General features: G+C 34.9%; 1 protein-coding gene across 8 annotated transcripts in view; it reads right to left on the reverse strand.

The window, feature by feature from the left end:
* Window positions 1-27,094, reverse strand: part of EML4 (EMAP like 4) — a 159,698-nt gene that overhangs the window by 44,279 nt on the left and 88,325 nt on the right. For 3 of the 8 annotated variants that reach the window (XM_014792331.2, XM_087436842.1, XM_014792330.2), the window contains 9 exons: window positions 25,937-26,110; window positions 23,913-24,041; window positions 23,399-23,424; window positions 23,166-23,198; window positions 8,747-8,870; window positions 7,347-7,496; window positions 5,025-5,094; window positions 3,783-3,893; window positions 1,604-1,699 (listed from right to left, as the gene is read on the reverse strand). In XM_014792331.2, coding sequence (XP_014647817.1) covers window positions 1,604-1,699; window positions 3,783-3,893; window positions 5,025-5,094; window positions 7,347-7,496; window positions 8,747-8,870; window positions 23,166-23,198; window positions 23,399-23,424; window positions 23,913-24,041; window positions 25,937-26,110 — 913 coding nt within the window. The remainder of the gene's footprint in view (window positions 1-1,603; window positions 1,700-3,782; window positions 3,894-5,024; window positions 5,095-7,346; window positions 7,497-8,746; window positions 8,871-23,165; window positions 23,199-23,398; window positions 23,425-23,912; window positions 24,042-25,936; window positions 26,111-27,094) is intronic. The other 5 variants (XM_087436843.1, XM_087436844.1, XM_087436847.1 and 2 more) reach the window with 5 other exon arrangements.

Consider the following 27,094-nt stretch of genomic DNA (forward strand, 5'->3'; position numbering starts at 1 on the left):
TAGGTGGAATGTGGGGTATTCACTGAAAGGCAAAATTGGCTGGGGGCTAAGGAAGATGATTAGTACAGATCTGGCTTTCGGGGTAGAACATTCAAGTAAAGATGCCTAGCAGGCAACAAGAAATATAGGTTTAAACCTGTGAGACAGATCTGGGCTGGAGTTAACTGATGTGGGACAGAGCAGAGGGTAACTAAGGGCATGGGAGCAGTATAACGTATCAGCTGAGGTTATGGGATATAACTCTGAGGAACACCAACATTTAAGGTCCTGGAAAGGAGATCAAGGAGTCGCCAGTAGGAGGAAAACCATACAACTTCATCTGGTAGCCTTTACTACAAAGGATAAAAATTCCCATTTCACTTTGGTGTAACTTCCCTACGTTTCAATGTTAAATTATTCTGAATGATGGCTGAAAGATAATCTATATCTTCATTTCTGTTTTTCAAAGTTTGAGATTTCCTGACATGTTACATTCCTTTCAAACACAATTAAATCTACTCCTTTCAAAAAATTAACTTGCACTATTTTAAGATAACCTCTTTCCAACCAACAAACTGAAAGCTTGAAGCTTATACAAAACAAAACTGCTAAGAGAGAGAGAGCAATTGAAGGGGAATGTGATGTTATTTAAGACTACAGCAAATACGTCATAGGCTTTTTTAGTCATCTCTCACCTTGAATCCCTTTGAAAGCCTGTCAGAGGGAGGCCATTTCTGACCCATATGAATGCAGTTGCAATGCTAATTTTACATTCTTCTCTTACAAGTTATAGCCTGATCCACACAAAAGGATCAACACTATTCTACAGCAATTATAAATGTTGTAGCATTTTATGTAATAATCCCACAGACATAATTAAGACCGAAAAACTTATTATTACATACGCTTTTTTGGTTATGTCAGCCATATTCCTAAGGTTGAATTATTCCTTTAGATTTTTAAAGCTTTAAAGATTGAATGAAATAACATATTTTATCAAAGAAGAAGAAGCCAAGTAGAGTACTCAGTCTTAATTTTGATATTAGACATCCACATCTACTTTGGCATTTCAGTAGCACAATGTGTCTGAAATATCACTGAAATTGCTTGACTATTTTATCTTAAGAATACCATAAGAGGGGCCGGCCCCGTGGCTTAGCAGTTAAGTGCGTGCGCTCTGCTACTGGCAGCCCGGGGTTCAGATCCCGGGCGCGCGCTGATGCACTGTTTGTCCGGCCATGCTGAGGCGGCGTCCCACATACAGCAACTAGAAGGATGTGCAACTATGACATACAACTATCTACTGGGGCTTTGGGGAGAAAAAGGGAAAAAAAGGAGGAGGACTGGCAATAGATGTTAGCTCAGGGCCGATCTTCCTCAGCAAAAAGAGGAGGATTGGCATGGATGTTAGCTCAGGGTTGATCTTCCTCACAAAAAAAAAAAAAGAAGACTACCATAAGAATGGTATTCTTAATACCATAAGAATGATGACAAATCAATAAATCTGATGAATCTGGACAGTTGGTGTGCTGTTGCAATTTAAGGATATTCAATATACTTCCAAGGATCTGCAAAACAAATAATATATTCTAAAAAATTATACTCAAAAAATTTTTTGATTTACCTTTATTTCTGCTCCTTTTGATTTTTTCTGCCAATCCCATACAGTAAGCATATGTTCATTGGAGTCATCGACAACACATAAATGAATACCTGAATCCTAAAGAAAAGTCAATTAAAGTCATTTTAAAATTCTCAGATAAGGCTCACTTTCTAAGAAGAAATGCCATATTTTAAAACTGCTAACATTAACTTATTCCAAAATCCTTTAAACTCATGGTTCCTTGAAACATAATGAATACGCTATTTACTATGACTGTATTTTCTTCAGAAATATAATCAAAATTCTTTTTAAAAAATACTTTCTGGGGCCAGCCCCGTGGCGTAGCGGTTAAGCGGGCGCACTCCGCTGCTGGCGGCCAGGGTTCAGATCCCGGGCGCGCACCAAGGCACCGCTTGCCAGGCCATGCTCTGGCACCGTCCCAGATAAAGTGGAGAAAGATCAGCATGGATGTTAGCTCAGGGCCAGTCTTCCTCAGCAAAAAGAGGAGGATTGGCATGGATGTTAGCTCAGGACTGATCTTCCTCACAAAAAAATAAAAAATAAATAAAATAAAAAATACTTTCTATTTTTACTTTTTTCCTTAGGTTGATTTCCACTTGCCATCTAGCCATTTCTATGATTCAGAGATAGCAAATAATTCATTTTGAGGTTACCCTAATCCCTTCTGCATCTTATGCTTCCTTCTTGCTGATTGTATTTAAAGTATTTTCCCTTGAGGTAGACATGAAAGGTACATAATTTCCTAACTTTGCTCCTGTGTTTTGACAGTTTGATAGAACAAGCTAAAATTAATTGCTATTTTCAAATCTGCCAATTTCAGTTTTCCATGATATACTTGATTTACAATAACATGAATAAATAAGATAAATAAAAACATACCTAAATTCCTTTCTATTTTCCAAAAACCATTTTCAGTCACATACTTTAAGTCTCCCAGTTTAAGAAAAAGAACTGCAGATGATATTAAAAAAAATTTTTTTTCTAATAGCATTATGTAGTACATGCCTTATGATGTCTATGGAACAAAAAAATATTGTGGTGAAGAGTGAAGGGTACTGAGGAAGGGCAGACCTTACTCTCTTCTCTTTATCTTTCTCTTAGTCTGTATTGGAATGATTATCTAAACTAGGAAAAGTTAGAGTATGAGGCAATCCAAGACAGTCTTCACATTGTAACAATGGTATCAACAAGACGACAATGCTTCCTGCTATAGAGATGTTGGGGGGGATAAAGGTAGTGAAAGTATTTCCTTTCTGTCCTCTTATCTCTTTTTCTAAATGCCTTTCTCCCAATTCCTGACTCACTGGACCCTTGACATTCAGTGCCTTCAAGCTAGCAGAGTTTCTAAATCCATTCAAATTTATCTTTATGCTCTAAAAATGTTCTCCATGTCCCACAAAACTCCCATAATCCAGAATACAGCTGCTGATAGCCAGGAATTGAAGAGACAATACGAACACATAAATATATTTTAAAGTATGAATGAGGCCCAATAAAACCTAGAGGGATATTTATATTTGAAATTAAAAATTATGGATTCTAAAATGCAGAAGGTCTCTTGTATACTCTATGATAATTACATATACTTCAAGAACAAAGAGAATGTTTAAATGAGTAACATCCTGTTTTATTTTCCCCTCAGAATAAACCCTCAAGGCTTAGATAAGATTGCCAGACACTGAATTTTAAACTCATGTTGTCATCAATTCAGAACCAAGATAATTCATGATTTTAGTGAATACAAAGGTCTATTTCTTTTGCTCCAACATGACACTAAGAAAAGCCAATATTTATGCAGAATCAGCCAAATTTCATGTCTGAATTTTCTAAGTAAAACAGATCTCCACAATTCAAGCTGAAACAAAAGCACATCCTATTGCTTGCTTCAATTGTACAACGCTATGTATGTATTCTTCTAACCATTTCCTGCTTCTACACTGGAATCCTATTTCAGGACAGAACAAAATTAAGTATAATTAAGTGTAATATCCTGGATCCTATCGAAACTAAAGTACTTCAGTACTTAGGATAAAATGCTGGCCGTTGCTAAGCAATAGTTAACATCTCATTTTTCAATTCAGAGTTATCAATTTCTATGAACACATACACACAAAACTGAGCTTAACTTCTTTTCCGCGTCCTAGTGCAACTTCTTACTTCTTTAAAAATTGTAACTTACTGCTTTTGAAAAATCCAGGCATCCTACTCCTCGCTCAAAAGTTCCAAGTCCAATAATTTGCAGTGTGGATAGACTAACTGAATCCCACACTCTGACATGGGGTTGCAGAGGCTGCAAAAACAAGAGGAAAAATACAAGATAGCATGACTAACTGGTATTCAGGTGGATGCAAATAAACACCACTATCATAAAGAACAGTCTGCCATCTTTAAAAAGTAATAAGGATGGATAAATACCTAATTTAAAATAGCTACTACATTTAGACATGCCCTAAAGAATCTTGAGCAGGTATTTTCTTCCCATACCATGAAAATAAGGAAATAACAGTGATAATAATAGTAATGATTTGAGTCTTTACTATGTGCCATATACTATTCTAAGTACATCACATGTATTAATTTATTTAATCCTCATAATACTATGAGCCATGTACTATTATAATTACCATTTAACAGATGAGGAAACTGAGATACAGAGATTTAAATAACTTGCCCAAAGTTATACAGCTATTAAAAGATGGAGCCTAACCCTGGCATTCTAAACCAGGCAAATTTGCTCTGGATACCCTGCTTTTAGCATTACCTCCATTCCTGGGAAAATAATATTTTTTTTTTCAATTATTTTATCAGAGTCCAGTAAATTGCAAAGCAAACAGTCCTTAAACAGAAATTGTAACTGAAAGGGGTTTGAGAAGTCATCCAATATAACCCCTCCAACTCCTTTGCTTTAAAGAAACTGAAGCCAGAGAATGTCAGGAGTACAGTCATACATATCTTAATCAGTCATTATTAACATTCACCGTTGATCCTTACAAATAAGGAACTTGTTAGGTAAGCCAATTTAATAATATTGGACAGTAACTAAAATTTTTTTAAGTGTTATCAGTTCCACTCATATATAAAATCAAGAGGTCCATCAATTTGGGGAAATTGTAGTACCTTCTGGCAAACATCGAAAGTTATTCTATTAAGAAAAAAGTAAGAAGTTTATCAGCCTTCCCATTTCTACAAGTAAATAGTTTCCTTAGGGAGAACACTTACCTTTTAGAAAAAAATATTTAAGCAGTATGATTCTCTTGTTTTTTGTAATGTTCTTATGTTCTAATATTTTCTCCCCTGCTTATACTAGAAATCCCTTAGTAAATTTTTAAAGAACAAAATAAACAAGTGTGGTTAAAATTACCAACAATTCCATTCTAATAGCAATATCACTAGGTACAGAATGCATAAAACTGTTACTCACCCTTCCATCTTTATCCACTCCAGCTATCTGTCCAGTTGCAATCCTAATTTTGTCAGGATGTATAGCAAGGCTAAAAATCAGTATTAACACCAATTTTAAATACAGGAAATGTAAAACAGCAGAAATATGCTTTAGTATCAACTTTTAAACAAATAGTTTTTAATCATAAAAAAATCTCACTGTGACCAATTTGCTTTATTTTCTTCAGCAAAGCAAATAAACATCAATTATTTAAAGGATTTCTTTTCTAAGTTTTCAGCTGTACTTCCTCCTTCTTGGTTAAACTGAACAAATTAAGGGAACACTAAATTTTAAGAAAATATTTATTCACAATTGTGGCATGATAACAAATTAAACAGTTTTCATTTGTTCAAGTTCCTTCCTAGTACTGCACATAGGTATACATATTTACATGGTTTTATTATAGTGAAGATGCAATATTTCATTGTGTAATTTTAATCTGTTAAAATACAAGCATTTTTCCATTTTGCCGTATAATCCTTAATCCTTACGCATATTATTGACTTAGTTCTTCCAGCATTTCTACAAAGGAACAGAGCAATGAACACCTTCACACATAGTGCCTCTAACCTTTCAATTAGTTCTTAATGTTAAACTCTTATAAAGTTAAATTTAGGGCAAGTAACTTTTAAGTACAAACCGAAAACAGTGCAGCATATATGCCCTAATTTCTCATGATAAACATATGAGTGACTAGCAAAATTTTTAAAAAGACGTCTTCACGTCCATATCTAGAATCCTTCTACATCTTGCAACCAAGGGGTAAGCTCAACTGAAAATACAGATTTTTTTTGTTCTTGGCGTGTGCTCATTCCTTTCCAGAAGAATAGTATCAATTTAAATTGTCATAAAAAATAAAAGTTTTAAAAGTTTTACTATAATTTCCCAATATTGAGAATTACATCTTTTAAAATGCCTTGATAATTTGGTATAAATGGTATCTTGCCTTAATTTCTTCTATTACTAAGGAGGCTAGAGTTTATCAATATGTTTCTTTAATTCTATTTCCTCTTAAATAGTTTATGTCTTCTACTGAGGTCAACTACATTAAAAGTAACTGAAAATCTAACATGTTAACATTTTGCCATACTTAATTCAGATCTCTTAAAACACATTTTAAAGAGTACAATTTCTGGATTAGGTAATACATTTGCATGGTTCAAATATCAAAAGCTATAAAAAGACATATTGAGAAAAGTCTCTTTCTACCTTGCCCTATCTGCTCAGATCTCATCTACCTCTACTATCTCCACTCCCTGCAACCCCAATCAGGTAATCACTGTAATCAGTTTCTTTTTATTGATAATTCTAGAAAATTTTTATATATGTGGAAGCCAAGACACACATTTATTTTCCACCTCCTTTTTAAACAAATGGTAGAACACTGTGCATATTTTCCTGTTCTTCAACCTTTGTACCTAGGAGCGTATCTTAGGCATCTTTCCATATTAATACACAAAGAGTTTCCTCATTCTTTCTTTACAGCTGCATGGTAACCTATGGTACACCACAACTTCACTAGTCCCCAGCTAAAGGATATCTAGACTGCTTCCAATCTTTACTATCACAAACAATGTTGTAATAAAGAATTCTGTACATATATTATTCTTCAAGTGTGAAAGGCAATATTTTAATCATCTCTAAAAGTTTAACAATACCTACATAATATTCTAATAGTTATAGCGTAATTTTTTCTAGATAAAGATATAGTTGCCAGAATAGTACAGACATGGAGGAGAGAAGCTTTTAAATGTTGGAAAATAATGCATTTAAGCATTAAACAATTAACTTTAAGTAGCAAAATTGAGTAATTTTAAAATATGTCTAACCACTTAAAAGGAGCTCTCACATTTTTACGGTTTGACATCTTATCAGATACTTATGATCCTTATTCTGCCATGATTTCTTTCTCCCCAAAAGCCTGAAGTTCAAAATTTATCTGCATAGAATAAGTCCTCAATAAATATTCAGTAACCAATAACCACTCTCAGAAATCTGTAGAAATTCAGTGTGCTCACGTATATTTGATACTACAGGCCAGAACAAAAGGATCATAAAGGATCTGAGAAAGCAGAAGAGGTCTCAATCGAGATTTATAGGGAATATGTTTTATTGCTGCTGATAACCATACCAACCATTTGAGGCCTGTAAGTCCTTTTTTCTTTTTAAAATATATTCTACAGAATGCCCATAATATCCTTAAGTTCTGAGCTCTCCACAAGAAATCATTTCCAATAAAAGCCAAATAAAAAAAAAAAGAGCATGAAATCAAAAAAAGAAAAAATGTTAACTGATACCAACCATTTCACACAGTCTGTATGACCCAGGTAGTGTCGTTGAGTTCTCTCCTCATAATTAAATAGTACTACTACTGACGCTATGAAATAAACTATTTCCCCAGTAGGAAGAAGGTAAACATTAGCTCGGCAGTCCTTTCCTCGATAACCATATCTTAAAAGAAAGAGTCAAGGTTTTTAATAAACATAATTTTCAAGGTGTTAAAATTAACAATTTTTTTCACAGATACTTAAGGGAATCAGGAAGGTATAACGAAAAGAGGACTGAATGGAAATAAAGAACTAAAGTCCTGCCATTATCCCGTGGGGAACCCCCGAGTCTTTTATGCGCTTAAATCTTAGTTTCATACATACTGATTTCCTAATATGTCTCAGGCGTAGAGCTGAACACATAGTTCTGAACAAAACAAATGTGGTCCCTTGTGTCCCTGGAGCTTATGCTCTGGCAAAGATGACAAAAATAAACACCAAATGTATCATTAGAAATTGTGGAAAGAAAAATAACAGGACGCTAGGAGAAAGCATAAAAGGACCTAATTTAAATGGAGAGAGAGAGAGAGAAAAAAGAGATTAAAAGAAGGGCGATTTGAGAAAGTGACATGTATGCTTGACCTAAATGATGAGTAAGAGAGAGCCAGGCACAGTTTGGTAGGGAGAGTGTCTGTTAAAAAGTTGTATAGAATTACAGGATTGGTGAGTTTTCCCGATAATTTCTACAGAAAGGAGGAAATGATTCAAGGGGTGGGGGAAGAGAGAATAGGAGAATGGAGATAGAAAGCCAAGTTCAAACTATTAGCTCGCTTCTTCTTCACTAAGAGTTTCTTAGAGGTTCTAAGAGAAGTGAGAATTTCTAAGCGAAATTAGGGAGGCTGTTTTATATGGTCATTTTTTTAAAAGTCTGGCTGTGAAGAAGTTAATTCTGGAATTAGAATCAACCTTGTTAATTTGGGCTCTTGATATAATAAACATTATTTTACAGGTTACAAAATGATTAACCAACGTCTTCTTATTTAATTCTTAAAACAGCCCTGTGTAGTAGGGATTATTAATCTCTTTTTAGAAGTGAACAAAGTAAGATTCTTTGGGAGTAAGTGGCAGAGCCAAGATTCAAACACTAGTCTTCTGATTCCAGTCCGATGCCTCTTCTACCACACCACAAGTACCTGTGTGATGTTCGTAGAATACTGCTTGCCCTATCAGAAGATACTAATTTTGGTGGTTTTAAATTTGCTTTTAATAGGAAAAGGATTAGAGATGACATCTCTTTACTTTCTCAAGTGGTTGTTACGTTTATCATATTTACTTTTTTGGTAGAAAGAGAATTTTGAGAGAGGTTAGGTAAACGAATTTTTTTTAAACTAAAGACAAAGCAAACAAATTTGCTGTCATAGCAGAGAAGGATACACCCACTCCAGTTTGAGCTTCTCAGGAGGCAGTTCTGTTCTGATGTCATCGTAGTTGTCAACATCAGAAGGAATGAACATTGTAATTGGCCGACCTCGCATAAACATTTTAATGTATTCTCCTTCTGTTGAAACACAAGACGAAAATTAAGTCAGACGTATTTTCTGAATAATTATAGAAAAATAGATTATTATGTGATACAACAAAAACAAGACAAAATATTGCTACTTCAGAGCTCTAGTCTCAGTATATATAATTGTTTCCGTATAAAGACCTAGTCCAAAACATTGTGGGAAAAAACTATTGGTCATTTCCTTAAATGAGAACAACTATTTTCATAATTAAAATATAATTTATCTGTTTAAGTTGACACATTTTAACAAGGCCAGGAAAGCTGAGGTAGAAAAATGCAAAAAGAAAATAATTTTGTGACGGAAATTTCTCTGACAGTTGAAAGGAAGGGAGAGATTATCAGGGTAGACAACAACCATGCCCGCCACACTACTTGATCAACCTACTGATGTTTAACGACATACAAAAAACATGGCCTCACCGGCCCAGTGGCGCAAGTGGTTAAGTGCACGCGCTCCGCTGCTGCAGCCCCGGGTTCGCCGGTTCCAATCCCGGGCGCACACGGACGCACTGCTTGGAAAGCCATGCTGTGGCGGCGTCCCATATAAAGTGGAGGAAAATGGGCACGGATGTTAGCCCAGGGCCAGTCTTCCTCAGCAAAACAAGAGGAGGATTGGCAGATGTTAGCACAGAGCTGATCTTCCTCACACACACACACAAAAAAAAAAAAAAAACATGGCCTCAGAATATACCATGAAGAGAGGAGTCAAACACCCTCGTAAGTCAGGACACGGAGAGAGACTAAGAGCTCTGCTACACACGGCAGTGAGTAGAGCTGGGAGGGAAAGAGGACCAACTTCCCTCACTTCACAACTGTGCCTACAAATCAGCATTGGGTCTGAACAATTAAATTCAATAATAATACACTAACATTTTTAAGACAGTGCTGGGAAACAGTTTTCTAATTAGCAGTATAGGTTCTAAAACATCTTTTATTTATATAGAGCAATAGTTGTTTATAAGATCTGCAATAGCTTAAAACTAAAAATGTTAAAAAGACAAGTCTACAATCAATATTTATGGTACACTTTTTATAAATGGAAACAATATTTCACTTAACTAAACAGGTGAGATCGTTTCTTATGCCTTTAAAAAAAAAAACAAACACACCCATTCCTGACCCTAGCATCCCAATGACCTACATATAGACAGGCTTAATAAATGTTGATGTTGATTGTAAAATGATTACAAAAGAACCTAAAGGGGAAGGAGAAAGTAAGAGATTGAGTACAAAAGCACAGGAAATGTCTAGCACTTGCCAACTTGTCTGGCATGATATGAAAACAGCATTAGAAACAGACTGAAAATGTGTTCATCAACTAGAGGCTGATACAACCTTAGGATCTCTAATAATGACCTAAGTCTCTAAGAAGAGTACATAGTAACTCAATAATTTATATAATGCAAACAATGGAAGGAAGAAAGATCAATTACTTGCTGAATATCTGCAAGTATTTCTTCAGAGTCATATTAAAATATTGTGCCTGTTGGGGCTGGCCCGGTTGCGCAAGCAGTTAAGTGCGTGCGCTCCGCTGTGGGGGCCCGGGGTTCGCAGGTTCAGATCCCGGGCACACACCAATGCACCGCTCGTTAAGCCATGCTGTGGCAGCGTCCCATATAAAGCAGAGGAAGATAGCCATGGATGTTAGCTCTGGGTCAATCTTCCTCAAGAAAAAAGGGGAGGATTGGCATCAGATGTTAGCTCAGGGCTAGTCTTCCTCACACACACACAAAAATTGTGCGTGTTAATATGGGTGAGGAGTTCAAGTTATTTTTATATTATTACTCACAGTGTGCTCGGACTCAGGGTTTGATCTAAGAAGAGGCTAAGACCTCCCACGTCTTGGTTTTAACACCACATGATGTATGTCTTTATTACTTCTGAATCTAAGAGTGGGCTCTGCTTCCTGATGATTTTTAACATAGCTGAACTTTGATGATAACTAAATGATTACCAGTTGCAACTATTTCTCTTCTGCAATCATCTTTATCTGTACCTCCTTGTCCGTTTTTATATAGTTTACTTTCTTATAGGTGTCAATCTGTTATATAATTTTCCCTCTAGTTGTTTTTTTTTAAAAAAAAAAAAAATGAATTCTTAAAGGCAGATATACTGTCCTTTGGAATTTCTGCCAGGATCTTTGATCAGAGGTGTGTGACATAAATGCTTTCTGAATGAAAAAATAAAACATTTAGGGGCCGGCCTGGTGGCCTAGTGGTTAAGTTCAGCGTGTTCTGCTTTGGCGGCCTGGGTTTGGTTCCTGGGCATGGACATACACCACGTGTCAGTGGCCACACTGTGGCGGCGATCCACATACAAAATAGAGGAAGACTGTCACAGATGTTAGCTCAGGGTGAATCTTCCTCAGTAAAATTAAAAAAAAACAACAAACAAAAAATAAAAACAAAACATTTAATAGATACTTCTATCACCACTTAGAAGAGACTGTATGTCCAGCAAAGGGAATGGGTCAGGGATAGTATCAAAGAAAAAAAAACGCTCTCCTTTGCCACTAGAGACAGATCAGAATATCATATTGATTCCTTTATCAACTGTCAAGCAGCACAAGCAACTAAGTAAAAGCAAAGGAACTATCTATCTAGCACTTGTCAACTTTTCTAATATAATATAAAAATGGCAACGCATGTTAGGATGGAAATGTTTTCCCTGCCTGTAAACTGGGATTATATGCACTGGAGGCCAAGTATACAACCTAGGCACTGTGAACAATTCCTGGGACTGAGAGGGAGGCAATACCTTACAGTGGAAAGAACAGGAGCTTTGGAAAAAGACTGACTGGGACCTGAATCCAGCTTTACCCCTTACTAGCTGTGTGACTTTGGCCTCATTTTCCTAACACATAAAATGATACTACTACTTACCACTCAGAATTATGATTGGTTAAATAAGACATGACACTGTCAAGTATAATATGAGGTCCTTGACAAATATTTATTCCCTTTCCTTTGAGGATTTGTGAGCATTCTAAACACTGTCTAGGAACTGCTTAAATGCATGATTTAACACACTGTAATATCTCATTAGCTTTAAAATGACTGTCCACAGAACAGCAAGTGTAGGTAAATAAGCTAGAATTCTGCTGATTCTATCATGAACACTTTAAAAAAGGGGTCACAAATTCAAATATCCACAGGCCCAGGCAGGAAATGCAAAATGAGAGCAGTGGGAGAATATAGGATGATTGAGGGTGGGGGCACTGGCATAGTCCACTGCCCCATCTCAGGGAGGCAGCAGCTAGTCAGCTCCATGAAAGATGTGGGCCCAGTGTTATTAGATCTTCTCATTTTTCAAAAGAAATAGGAAATCTATCATTTATTGGGAAATCTCCCAATTTCTAAAGGTTTACTCCTTTGCCAAAAAAGGGAAAATACCATGTGAAAACAGACCTTTGGCATGCATACAGCATACATGTCACTAGTTTTGCAACCTTTTTTTTTTTAAGAAGACAGTCTTTACCTTGGGAATTAGGTAAAACAGATAGATGAAGAAGAGCCTCTTTCCTTCTCAATCATTGTTGAGTCAAAGTCCCACTGCAAACTTCTTCTTGAGACTATCAGTCCTCTGGATCTTACAGTCAAAGGACTTAACAGTCAATTAATTTGTTTTACCCCAAGGCTACTTTCTGGCTCTCCTCACTGTAAACTACCATGGGAGTCAAGGGGAGGGATGCGCCATGGGATTAGTCAAAGAAGAGTATGAAATCAGAAACATTAATACAAAGTTTGATGGTCCAGAAAAAGAATGTGAGGAAAAGAAATTATTAAACTAACTCATGATAATTAGTAAACACAGTATAGGGCTATCAGTATTTAATAATGAAGTTGCTGCTTACTGAAATGTAATTAATCTCAACAGTTCATCTCCTACCTTGGCACTGTGAAAATTCCTGGGGCTGAGAGGGAGGCAATACAGTATAGCAGAGAGAATATAAGCTTTGTGATAAAGGACAGACCTTGGTTTGAATCCCAGCTTTACCACTTACTAGCTTATGCTCAAACAAAATAAAATTCTTAATTGAATCTGAACAATGATAGCTTAATTATAAAAGAAGAAATTCTGGGGGATATTGTTCATAAAAATGCCATAAAGGCCATTAGTTCATTTCTCTAGACACAAATGTTGGAACTGAAAGAAATCTTAGAGCTCACCTAGTCCAACTCCCTACTTTTACAGAAGGGGAAACCAAGACTCAGAGAGGTCAAATGAGTTTTTAGACTGTGTTCCAAAATTTTGTCTTGGGATGGGATGGATGTTGGGAAACATTTTCATTCTAAAACTATGTTCTAGATTTGCACTGCCCAAAACAATAGCCACTGGTTAGTGAACACTTAGAATGTGACTAGTCTGAATTGAGATATGCTATAAGTGTAAAATACACACCAGATTTTGAAGACTTAGTATGGAAAAAAAATATCTCATTAATGACTTTTTATGTTGAGCACACATTGTACTGATATTCTGAATTTACTGGGTTAAATATATTAAATTTCATCTTACTTGTGTCTTTTTACTTTTTAAAATGTGGCTACTGGCACATTTTAAATCACATAATATGTTATATTTCTATTGGACAGTACAGTTCAACACAACAGTGGTGGACCGGGTCCTCAGGCTAGTCCACAGAAGTCCAATTACCTGACAATACAGCTTACTTATAATCCAAATAGTACTAGCTTGAGCTCTGGATCCCAACAGCAGGAAATCAGAGAGCAACAGAAGAGGAAGAAGATGCTTCTGCTCTCTTATCTTTGGGAAGAGTGAATGCTAGGCAAAAATTTGAAATACTGATGTTACACTTTTCTGTGTCCTCCTCACACACCTCCTAGCACTTCCCCTTCAGTCTCCTCAGGTTTTGTTAAATCTTCTACTTTAGCATTTCCCCTAGGCTGTCCTATCACCCAAAGTGCTCCAAATTGCAAAATGATCTTCATATTCCCTAATACAAACTTTTTGGGATAGTTATCTCAGGTGTTCTGAGAAAAGCAGTATCACTGACATGATTCATACTGATGTAAATAACTAGTTGTTAAAGTTATTTATATACATTTTAAGAGATGCTTATCAAAATTTATTAATCTTTCACAGATTTCAACAAAGTGAAAGAAAAATTCAGGCAGAACAGAGGAGAAAGTTAGCACTGGCCCTACTCTGCTCCAAGCTCAGTTCCTCCAGTGCTTTTTTTCACAGCTTCCTCTATTTCTGCACTTAGAGATTAAAAAAAAAAAATGCGCCTTTCAAAGGCAACAGCAGAGCTTCAGAGGTTTGGAATATGACGGGATTTATTTGTGTAATGGGCATTGCCTGTAGAAAGCTGTCTGAACTTCTAGAATGCTTACAGTTTAAAGCATCTTTCTCTCAAAAGTTTCTGCTTTAGGAATTCATTTTTATTTGTATTTTACAATCTTTAGAATTAAAGTGCCCCCGAAAACTGGAATTTGAATTTTATATTTAACTAAAACGTAGCCGAGTATGACGCTACCTAATTCCAGCAAACAAACAAACAGAAAATTAAAGAATCTTTACTTAGTTTGAGCTTTTTTTGCAGATAGATACTATCAGTTCTATTCTCCAAAACCTAAAGCTAAAGTAAACAGTCAAGTAAACAAGATGCCAGAAATACTGACTACAGTTTTACAGCAGAAAGTAACAAAGACCACCTTAGGTAGGCTAAAATCTTTTCTTAAAAACAATTTATTTTCAAACAAAAGATTTCAAGTGCCAGTTAATGACCCAGTTATATCATAATAATAATTTACTATTTTAAAATTCCAATGAAACAATGTAATCTGTAGGGATCTTTGCACTTTGAACAATGAACTTGATTTGTACTATCATAAAGTCTAATTTTCACCCTTTTCAAACGTCTAGCTATAAAAATAGTTAAATCATAAAGTGAAGATCCCCCAATCAAACAAAAAAGGGAGGGTGAACTTGGCTATAATCTAACTCTTATTTCACAGATTTTAAAAATTCTTAGTTGTGGTGTTTGGCAAATATTATGCAGTTAGTTTTACTGGCTAGGACAAGTACTCAGGTCTGAAAAATTTGACTGAATACTAAAAATGCCACCTTTTCTTTGTTCTATAGGCAGAGTTCTGGCTGGTAAATTTTACTGAATTCTTAATTACATGGGGGTAGGGCAAGGGTGGGGTGGACAACGAAGATACAAAAGATGTGAACCTAGCCCCTTAGGAGCTTACAACAGAGACATAATCAAGTCTTATGCTAATCAACTCTTATACTAATTACAGTAACTTGCAGTTAACTACTTTCTTGTATCTAAACCTCCTTTAATTAGATTTCTCTTTGTTGGTTTGTTTACAACTGTGATTCTCACAAAATTACTTGAAAATATCTGATATGAGTGTTTGCGTAAGCATTTTAAATTATTTTTACTGCCTGCAAAAGGCTTTCTTTGGGAAAAGATGGGAAAGAAATCTATTCCAACAATATAACACATAAAACTTCTGAAAGACTTGCTATATTGCTGAAAACTTTTAAGCAAAACATGGTTGATTTAAAAAACTCCCTCAAATTACTCATTTATATCCCCAGGAGAAGGTATTTTAAGCAAATGAAAAAATTTTTCATTTTATCTGGCTATATCAAGTTGAATTTAATTTTTTAAAAATAAGATGCAAAAAAAACTTCACATGTCAAAATATTTATCCCTCTAGCTCTTTCTCAATTAACTATAGTAGGAAGAGAATCAGGAGGACCCAGGAGAACAATAAAAACCTGTATACGAAATTCTAATTTAACAGGATTAAGCAGAAGCTTCAACTTTATCTTTAATGTTTTATTTCTTAAAAAAAAAAATGAGTAAAATAAAGCAAAATGTCAAAAGCTAATAAATCTGAGTAGTCAGCATATGGGTGCTTGCTATATTGTTTGCATACATTTTTAGAAAAATTAAAATATTTCACAGTCTTTAAAAAGTTTAAAAAGCATTATTAAAGGAAACAATCAATAGGATGTGTTTGGTGAAACTGTTCCTTGGAGAATCAGTTATGAGTATAGTTCAGGGATGTGGCATGTAATTTACTATGGCTTTTCTTTCAATTTTGGTATATGTCACTGATCAACTGCCCCGCTTTTCCCCAAAACCTAATCACAAGTTTCAGAATTCTTTTCAAAGTGCTTCAGGGAAACAATAACAATTGATAGAGTGAGCAACACATCATGGAGTCTAACCACCACTTCTGGACAGAATGGGTTTCTAACTATCACTCAGTTAATTGGCATGCTTGAGGAATGGAGATTTTCTGGTTAATTTTGGTTTCTAGTTCAGATTTTTTTTTTCCACCTTATGCCTATGGTTGTGAAACTACAGTATGGGTGAAAAGTCTTTAACCAGAATAAAATAAATATGCACAAGACTAGGATGTTCTCTTGTGACAAGTCATATTCTCCATGTCTAACGGGGTCAGCCAGGCTTCTTTCTTGGCTGAAAATAAGGAAAGAGGAGGTCAAGAACACATCTTAGAAGTTGGGATAGTTTGTGTCAAAAAAAAATTGGACAGCCTTTAAACATAATTTAATCTAGAAGACTGTTAACAACAACAACAACAACAAGAAATCAGATCTTCGCTTCATAGGGCTCAAAAAAAATCTCCAACAGAGAAAAGGTCCCCCTTTTTGGTCTCCTTTTAAAATACAGAGAATACCTGGACAAAGCACAGACCTAGGGATCCAAGCAACACTTATAAAGCCTATTTAAAATGGGCCAATATCTAAATTTTAGAAGTGAGTATATTTTTTTGGAAATGCAGTATTTGGTTTCCTGCCTTCCCTGCTTATTCACACTAAAATAGACTTAAAGCTAGCACCCTTCTTCCTAAATTCTGGAATTGTGAAGTTCTGGATACCACCTCAGTAACAGTAAGGAAAGATTCTATCTATAGCTCAATTAAGGGCTTTTGACTTTTTTGGTTTCAAACTGCATACCCTCTAAGCAGGTGACAATAAACGCCCTCTCAGTAGGTAAGACAATGTACAGTAGGACACTGTTATCCTATATTCTTGTAGGTAAATTTTAGCTATCCTTTCAGATACAATGCTCAGTTTACACAGGTGTGATCAGGTTTTGGGAGAGAACATGCCTGGACCCAACAAGTAAAAGAACAATACAAGGCTCTGAACAAAAGCACCTGCACTCAAATTCTTTAAAAGGTAGTTTAAAAGGAAGTTAGTGAAGGTATGGAGGCTGCCCTCCATTTTCTATTTGTTACAAGAAAGAACTTTCAAAAAGTTATTAAAAGACCTTTAGTGAAGTCTAGTGTAAGCCTACCTATACATGAGGAAATGAGGTCCAAGGTCTCAGAGCCATAGGGAAAATTTATTATCAGATGAACAATGTTTCATTATTTTCATAATTTCCTTTGGCAAATGGAATTTTGAGCTTCTCCCCAACATATGCTGATAATTTTAGTCATTGTAGGATTCCGATTCTTTAAACCTCTATGATATAGGTCATTTCACCCCAGCTAGGCCTCATGCTTACTACTCTTATGCTCTTTCCACTAAACTACTTTGCTTCCCTTTCCTAAGGTGCCTAACGAAGCTTCTGTTGCTTAGAATGAATCTATATTTTACAAATGTAATGGTTAACAAATACAAAATTGTATGCACACTATGATCAATGCCTCCTTGCTGTTCCTTAACACAGAAGAAAGCTCTTGCCTCAGGGCTTATGTTCTTCCAGGTATCTCTGCTCATAAAATTCTTTTCTCCAGTTATCTACATATTTCACTCACTTCTTTCAGCTGGTTCAAATGTCACGTTATCACAAGTGTCTTCTCTAACCACTCTCTATAAAATAGCAATTCTCTACTCTCCATATTCTTTCCTAATATGTACTACCTCCTGACATATTAAATACTTAATATCTGTTTCTTATATATACAATATAAGTTCCACAGAGTTCAGACATTGTAACTGCTGTATCTCGGAGTGCCCGGGACAAGGCCTGACAAAACAAGCACTCAATAAATATTTGTTAAATGAATTAATGTTTAAAATGTGTATGGGATAAAGAACAATATAGAAACATATCAGAACTGTAATAGATGCTAAAATAACAAGGTTATTCAGGATTTTTTTTCTTTCTCCAATTTTGTAAATGAGTTTATATATTTTTAAATTATTTGAACAACTGTTTGACTACAACAAATTACCAAAGGATTTTAGACAGCATGTATTTCAAAATGATTTTTAAAGTAGTTTTCATCTGAAGCCATTTTTAGATAGGTAGCTAGGTAGCTAATAAGAAACAGCCAATTACTTCTCCATTTTCTAAGATATTATAACAACTGTTTTCCATCTAAATACACTTGTAGTTAGGATATTACTGCATTGATTTGGTAGTTAAACAAGAAAGAATCTAATCTTAGAGCAGTGAGGCAGCACTGTAAGAGGAAGTAAGAGTGTGATTTGGTGATTGATGAGTTCCCTTTTCCTCAATTAAGCAGATGTCTCTCCAGTACGCATCTGAGTCATTCAGGTTCTCAACATGACCAGACAATGAATTATATGCTAATTCTAAACAGTACAAGTTTAAGATGCTACAAGAGAAAAATGATTTAAGATTATTCAAACCTGAAAAAACAGTAACATGCAATAATTTGAGGACATTCAGATTCTGCTCTGGAAACGAGGACATGTGACACATCTTCCATATTTAAAAAATGTAACATACTTGATAACTATTATAAGGATGAGCTTACAGTCCCCCAAGTGAACTCAAAAAACTTTCTTATCAGTAACTTATCAAATGAATAGTATTATACTGAAACCTAACTGCTACAATCTAACACTAAATAGTTCTACAGGAAAACCTATTCACAGTTTAACTTGATACACTAAGTCTTTATTTCTCTTGCGATGGGAGCAGAATCCAACAGAACTAGACAGGAGTAATGAAAAGGGGTTTAGGCTTCAGGAATCTGAGTATAGATAAAGATCTAAGTCAGTAAGAGCCTCATTTTAGTGGTATAACCTGTCCTTCCTCCCACATCTAGCCTCAGAGATTGTCCTGTGTACATCCCATTCCACCTCCTAATGCTTTCAGCCATGGCTTCTTTCTGCCTAAGTGCTATTCAGAATACGCAGTTTCACTGCTCTTCTACTCTGCTGTGCCTGAAGGACACAGGCCTTCCAGGTAGTTTTCTCTGCTACCACTCACCTAAACGTACCAAATGTAAATAGGCTGCTTCCCAAATCAAAGCAGATGGCTTGGAGCAAGTCACACTTGTCATTGGCAATAAAGTGCTAAAGAAATTAATAAATCATATTTCTAAAAGACTATCCAAAAATGACAGATATTTTGGATTAATAGCTAAAGTATAAGACAATGTGTTGTCAAAAATTAACTCAAAATGGATCAAAGACTTGAAGGTAAGACCTGAAACTAGAAAACTCCGGGAGGAAAACATAGGCAGTACACTCTTTGACATCAGTCTTAGAGGGATCTTTTAGAATTCCATGTCTACTCAGACAAGGGAAACAAAAGAAAAAAATAAACAAGTGGGACTTCATCAGACAAAAGAGCTTCTGCAAAGCAAATGAAACTAGGATCAAAACGAAAAGACAACCCACCAGCTGGGAGAAAATATTTGCAAATCATATCTGACAAGGGGTTCATCTCCATAATATATAAAGAACTCACACAACTGAACAATAAAAAAACAAATAACCTGATCAAAAAATGGGCAGAGGATATGAACAGACATTTTTCCAAGGAAGATATACAGATGGCCAAGAGGCACATGAAAAGATGTTCAACATCATCAGGGAATGGCAAATCAAAACTACACTAAGCTATCACCTTATGCCTGTGAGAATGGCTATAAACACCAAGACAAAAAATAAAAAATGTTGGAGAGGTTGTGGAGAAACGGGAACCCTCATTCACTGCTGGTGGGAATGCAAACTGGTACAGCCTCTATGGAAAACAGTATGGAGATTCCTCAAAAAATTAAAAGTAGAAAAACTTTATGATCCAGCTATCCCACTACTGGCTATTTATTCAAAGAACCTGAAATCAACAATCCAAAGAGGCTTATGCACCCCTACGTTCATTGCAACATTATTCACTATAGCCAAGAAGTGGAAGCAACCCAAGGGTCCCTCAACTGATGATTGGATAAAGAAGACGTGGTATATATATAAAATGGAATACTACTCAGCCATAAAAAAAGACAAAATGGTCCAATATACAACAACATGGATGGACCTGGAGGGTATTATGTTAAGCGAAATAAGCCAGACAGAGAAAAACAGTGCATGATTTCACTCATATATGAAAGATAAACTAACACACGGACAGAGAGAACCGTTTGGTGGTTACCAGGGGGAAGGAGGTTGGGCGTGGCACAAGGGGTGAAAGGACGCATTTATATGGTGACTGACAATAATGTACAACTAAAATTTCACAATGTTATAAACTATTATGACATCATTTAAGAAAAAGAAAATATACTGTAAATACACTATGGAAAATGAATGCCAAACTTTTAAAATATATCTACAATTTATATCAAATGAAGATCATCTACTTAATGTCATCTTTTCATCTTACTCTACACATTTGAGTGCAAAGTTTTACTGTCACCCTCACATATATTAGTAACTAAAATCTGTTTGGTAGTATGTGCCAAGTACTATGTTTTAACTTTATTATTATCTTTAATTTTTATAATGACCTTTTGAGGGTTTATTATTGTCTCAACTATAGATGAGAAAACAAAGACTTAAAAGGTGAAGTAACCGGCTCAAGGTCACATAGCTAAGTAAAGTGTAAAACCAGTCTCTGGACTCCAAAATACATGTATTTAAACATCTATACTATGTTGCTTGCTCCACATCTGCACAAATATACTGTCTTATACACAAGTCAAGCATAACTGTCCAAAACCAAATTCCTATTCTTTTCCACACATCTGCTCCTCCTCAAATGTTCCTTATTTTAGTAGATGCCTCTTATCTAGTGGCTCAAGCTAGCCTTCACAGATTCCCTCTGTTCCTTAACTCCCATTCTCTAACTGTAATTTCCTAAACCATCTAGAATTCATCTCCTGGGCCGGCCCTGTGGCTTGGTGGTTAAGTGCGCGCGCTGCGATGCTGGTGGCCCGGGTTCGGATCCCGGGTGCGCATCGAGGCACCACTTCTCCGTTCATCCTGAGGCCGAGTCCCACATGCAGCAACTAGAAGGATGTGCAGCTACGACACACAACTATCCACTGGGGCTTTGGGGGGAAAAAATAAAATAAATAAAATCTTTAAAAAAAAAAAAAAAAAGAATTCATCTCCTCTTTTGTGTAGGCTCTGCCTCAATTTCGGTCAGGCCTGAACTATGCAGTAGGCTGAAGCACAAGAGTTCTCCTTGAAGGTACACTTTAGTGATAGAGTCTATACTCCAGATAGGATATAGCTGATTAAAGTGGCAAAGGAATAGACTCAAATTCTAAAAATAAGGCTTAACGCAAACAACATTTGATATTACTCAACTCCAACATCTGGGACAATCTTTTTTGAGTTAAAATACTCGTAACAGATTTGAACTTATTTTTCTGTATCCTTTTCCAGCTTTTCATTTCATCCAGACACTGGCTAAAATTTATTCACTTGCTTACCTGAATGGTTTCGAGAACTATCACCAACACAAACAACTCACTTATTACATACTAATCTTAAGTTAACTTTTTCCTTCCCAAGAGCATACTACAACATGTGAAAGAGGCAGGCAGCTTTTTCTCATTTACCCTACCCTATAAGGATTTTATAAAGTTTGAGCTCTTTAGCAAGACATGTAATAATAACAGCACCTTTTTTATTGTTACAATGTTTTCTATTTTTTTTTTTTTTTTTTAAAGATTTTATTTATTTATTTTTCCCCCCAAAGCCCCAGTAGATAGTTGTGTGTCACAGCTGCACATCCTTCTAGTTGCTGTATGTGGGACGCGGCCTCAGCATGGCCGGAGAAGCAGCGCGTCGGTGCGAGCCCGGGATCCGAACCCGGGTCGCCAGCAGTGGAGCGCGCTCACTTAACCACCAAGCCACGGGGCCGGCCCACAATGTTTTCTATTTTTAAAGTACTTTCATATATATTATTTCATCCTTCAGCACTCATGTGAAGTAAGCTTTATAGTTATTATTCTTAGATTAGAAAACTACTCAGAGACATTGTCATTCTGCCTAGGTCACAAGGTTATTATGCAGAAGAGCCAGGACCACTAAACACAGAGACTCCATTTGCTGCTCTTTTCACTATATATCACTACCTTTATTTTAAAAAATATTTTGATATATAACAGAAATTATCTTTACACATAAAATTTCATTTTTTTCCTTAAAGTATTTCAACTATTACTTAATCTATACTTAATTATAACAGAGAAAGAAAGTAAGACCTAACTAAAGAAGAATGCCAGCAAAAATCAACTTCATTTAGAATTTCTAGGTAAAAACAAAAGATCCAAAGAAGATTACAAATAAATATTTCTTTTCTTATTGGAACCAAAGAAAGTAAAAATTCATAGGAATCAAGTTAAATCTCTAACAAAAATTTTAACCACATTGTAGCTGGTTAATATAATAGCCCAGAAAATAAAGATAACTATGACACACAGAAATGAGCTGTAAAAAGCATGCACAGAAAGGACATGCTTTCACTTAGAACAGCATGCTTCAATTAAATTTGCAGGCAATCTAAGGAGAATGTAAAACTGATGTATAAAACTTACTTACTTTGCAATTAAATTAAATACACATTTACAGAAAATCTGCTGTCCTTTTTTGGTCAGAACAAGCCAACAACAGCAAGTAGCTAGAAATTACAATTAATATAAAAAAATTTAAGAGGAAATGGATTTGCTAGACTCATTATATTTTCAGTCTTAGCTTCAGGAAATGAGTGATTATTTGCAATGAAGTTGGCAAGACAGGAAATTGAGTTAAAATTTATCAATCTTTTAAATGGCTTTTCTAAGGACCACTTTCATTTTTTTAAAAAAAGGGGAAAATTTCCTTTAGTATTTTATAGTGCCTCTTTGTAATGCTATATTTATTTCTACTATTGACCTTGAGTATCTTCAGATCTCACAGAAATAAGATGGACTTTTAGAAAAGTAGTTGGATTCACTAGTTCAAATGACCATATTTCCTTTATTAAGAGGAAAGTCAGGTAGTATAAATAATGAAAAGCCAAATAAGAGATCCAGGAAGAAATTAACTTAGAAGGTGGCTAACTGTGTAGCTTATTCTTACCTTGGCTGTTTTTTTCACGGGTTGACATTTTTGCTGGTTGAGACAAAAATGACATATCTTACAATAAAAATTGGACATTTTCTTAAATGACTATAATAACGCACTTCTCTGATTACTATGAACTAATAAAGTACATTGAACGAAAATAAGTCAATATTCTTATGAATTAGCAAAAATTTAACCGATGTAGAAAAGCAAGATAAATATTTTTTAAAAAAGGATTTTTAATTTACCTTGGTTGATGATGACATCTTTATGCCTACAAAAGGAATTCAAAGACATTTATTTTATAATTTTATTTGGCTGACCATTAGAATCACCTGAAGAAATTGTAAAAGCTTCAATGCCTAGGCCACACCCCAGATAAATCTCTAGAAGTGAAATTCAGGCATCAGTATTTTTAAAAGTTTCTCACTAGTCTCAACTACTAATATATACTGTTTTATAAAACAATGAGTATTCCATAAGATAACCTAAATAGTGAAAACACAGAAAGAACTTATGAAAAATACTCAAATCTTATGGGATTACTGAGATTTATTATTTGAGTTGAGGAGCATTAACAGGAAGACACAGCTCTTTTTTAGAACACTTAAGAGAAAAAATATACTTGGAAGAAACAAAGAGATAAATTATAATATAGATTTTTAAACAAATGATTCAAACCAGGCACATAATTGTACATGCAAACGTGACAGTCACAGAATTATTAATCTTCAGATATAAGTGAGAAAGTGTAATACTTACTTGTCAGTATTTTTTATAACTTTTGATATTAATTTTGATGTTGAAACTGCCCTCAATAATTTATTACGACTATCATCTGAATTTTCCCATGAATTATGTGATTTTTCAGCTGTTGGTGGTCGTTTTATGCTGGAAGAAACATATTAATTTCTTAGAGAAAAATTCTATGAGTAGCAATGACATGTAATTGACAGTTTAAATAGAACACAAAAGCAGCAATTAACATTTCCTTAAAGCTAATCCAGAAAAGAGAAGAAAGGATTAGTTGAAAGGTTCCGCCTGGATGAGTGAAGGAGTTTAACAAGGCAATTACCAAGTCTATTCTACAACTTTCACTATTATTCAGAAGATTCACTAGGAAAAAATATTACTTGATTAAAAAAAAACTCGCTCTTTTTTTGTTAATAGAAAAAACCCATTTGCTTAAATCTCTGAGTAATAATATTTCTCATAATTTGTGAAACTGTTTGAATTTGTGAAAAAACCTGTACTTTTTCAGTCATTACAAGGCTGCTATTTTCATTTTTTATGTCCTCATGTAATTAAATTATATGTGATACAAATGACAATTTTTCAATAAATTGTGGGACTAAAAGTAAAACTCTTGTTTATATCTTTTAGAGACAATTCTACTCATGATCAGAAATAAACACGATTTAACACAAAAATGTTGTATTATCAACACTGATTCCATATATTGATAACTGAAATTTTTTGACTTATAAACGATTTTTGGGCTGCATTGCTAACTATCCTATAACTCATCCAGCCTTCAATACTTCTTGCAATAGTATATCCAAAGAGCAATTTAGAATGGCAAGCACATGTCCAGGAGACCTTAAGAAGCTGAAAAAAAGATCTGGGACAAAGAAGATACCAAGTCAAGTCAGAACCTTAAAGAGACTGGTTATGAAAAAGCAATCTTTAACCACACACAGTCCAAAGTTGCATAACATTAATAAGCTATATCCAAGAAAACTCCACATGAGACCAGGCAGAAGCATTATAAACCATTTAGACAGCATAAGAATCTGCGTGAGACACACGAAGCCTTTTAAAAATGTTAAACATGCATCAATCGAGTGAAGGATGTTTTGTTTTCCCAAATTTCTATTAGAGATTTGAGGCAAAATATTAAACTGATCAAATAAAAATATGTTATAAATCTTTTAGGAATGGTTGTCATTTATTTCACTAAAATCCTAGCAAGTTCTGGGAATGGTTTATTATTTTCCTAAGATTTCCAAGCAGCAGTATGATGATAAAAGCTATCTATACCTAATCATAAAGCTTGAATCAGCATTTCTGAAGCAGGCAAATCTCATGAAGTTGGTCTAAATATCTGATCACAAGGCAGCTGTAGCTCTGAACTCCCAGCATGCAGGTTTAGATCCCCAATTTAGGCTCACACACATTGTTAGAATGTTTCTCCCTTCTCCCTCTCTCATAACTTTAAAATATTAATTGTTACAGACACAGAGAGAAGCCCTCAAGCAAGCCTTTAGCATAGAAAAGACCAGGTGAAATGGATTCATTTCTCTAGTCAAGCAAGAACTTATCCTTCCAAAACCCAAAACTGAAACTGAGATGCAGTCACAATGACCAGCCATTTGCTGAGAAGGGCCCTTGCAAGTTGAAGGTTGTAATGATGCCAAAATATGGTGAGGATAATTACATATGGCCATTTTCTATCCATGGCTATAAATTTATGCATAGTTATATACAAATTTAAAAATATTCTATAATTTTATTATAAAAATATTGTTTTGGTTTTAGAGTAGGTTTTCTGCCTTCCTTTCATCAAATTGTTTATAACACTTTTTTTCCAGTTTTAACTGAGAAATTTTGACCTTAAATCTTCATTCCCCAATGTGCTAAAATACATATCATAGCAACAAAGAAGGAAAAAAAAGCCACCAGGCTTTTCTCTTGGAATCCATGAATAGTCAACCGTTTTCTCAAGTCACAGAATTTAGGTATCATTACAACCATTCCCTAGCTCTGTACTAGGGGACAGTTAAAACCTTTTGGTGGGAGTAGAATTCTTGCTTTCTTGAGTTTGTCTGTGTATTTGGAGAGGCTGTGAAGAGGGCTGGGGAGAAGGTGATGCTCGTATTTGTGGACTTTGATCATTAGAATGAGAATCCTCTTTTTTTTCTCTCTGTCCTTGTGGTTTTTCTTTCTTTTTTTCTGTACCACTGTAAAATAAAGTATAACATGGAACAACACATATTTAAACAAATAAAAAAGATAATATCAAACGATGGAAAAAGTGATTATTATATAATTCAAAATCCTAAATCATATAGCTAATACAATTTACACTGTTTTCATTCAATAATAAAAATATTTCTTTGAAAAATTTGGAAGCTATTAAAACCTTCAGTGAAGAATTTATAAGGATTCTAAGACAATATATCCTATGAACTTTGTCCCTTTGGACCAAAACGGCCTCCAATGCATTTTGGCATTTTGGAGGACTGTTCTGTTGAAGCTCTCTTAATGGACTTCAACTTAACCAAATCAGAGCACTGGCGACACCTTCCATTACCTCTGTAAAACATACTGACTGACACTCAAGGCACACTAAATGCTCGTGTTTAGTAGGTTATTCTCTAATTTCCATTTCTTGTGTGTACTTCTGCTCCCACCAGCTGAGTTTTAAACTTACCAAGAATCGATTGTTTTTTCCCAAACCTGTTTATACCCATTGTGCTTGTTATTTTAATTATGTAAGTTAATTAAATACAAAGAAAATTGACAAAATATACATAGAAAAGAGAACTGTAATTTTTATGAAAACTAAATTGAATGGTCTGGAAAGACTCCATAAAAATGAGTTACTAAAAAAAAAATTGCTGTTAAATTTTGTGTAGGGTGAGACAATTATAGAAGGTTGAGGAAAAAATCATAGAAAAAGAGAGGAGTTCTAATTCATATTGTTTTGCAAGAGTTTTAAATTCCTTAGTCTTAAAAAGTGAAACTAAAAATTATAAAAAATTATTTATGAGTGTATTTTATGCAACAGTGTCAACAAAGAATCTAATCAGAGATGCATAACTTAGAAAGAAAGGGTATGGGAGGCTTGGCCTTTCATAACAAAATTGACAAATGAATATATGTGAATATATTTTAAATTAAAATAAAATATTTAAGATACTTGTGTATAAATTCTTGTGATT

Source organism: Ceratotherium simum, chromosome 11, assembly GCF_057802395.1.
Source record: "Ceratotherium simum simum isolate JZ-2026a chromosome 11, ASM5780239v1, whole genome shotgun sequence".
Taxonomy (NCBI): Eukaryota; Metazoa; Chordata; class Mammalia; order Perissodactyla; family Rhinocerotidae; genus Ceratotherium; species Ceratotherium simum.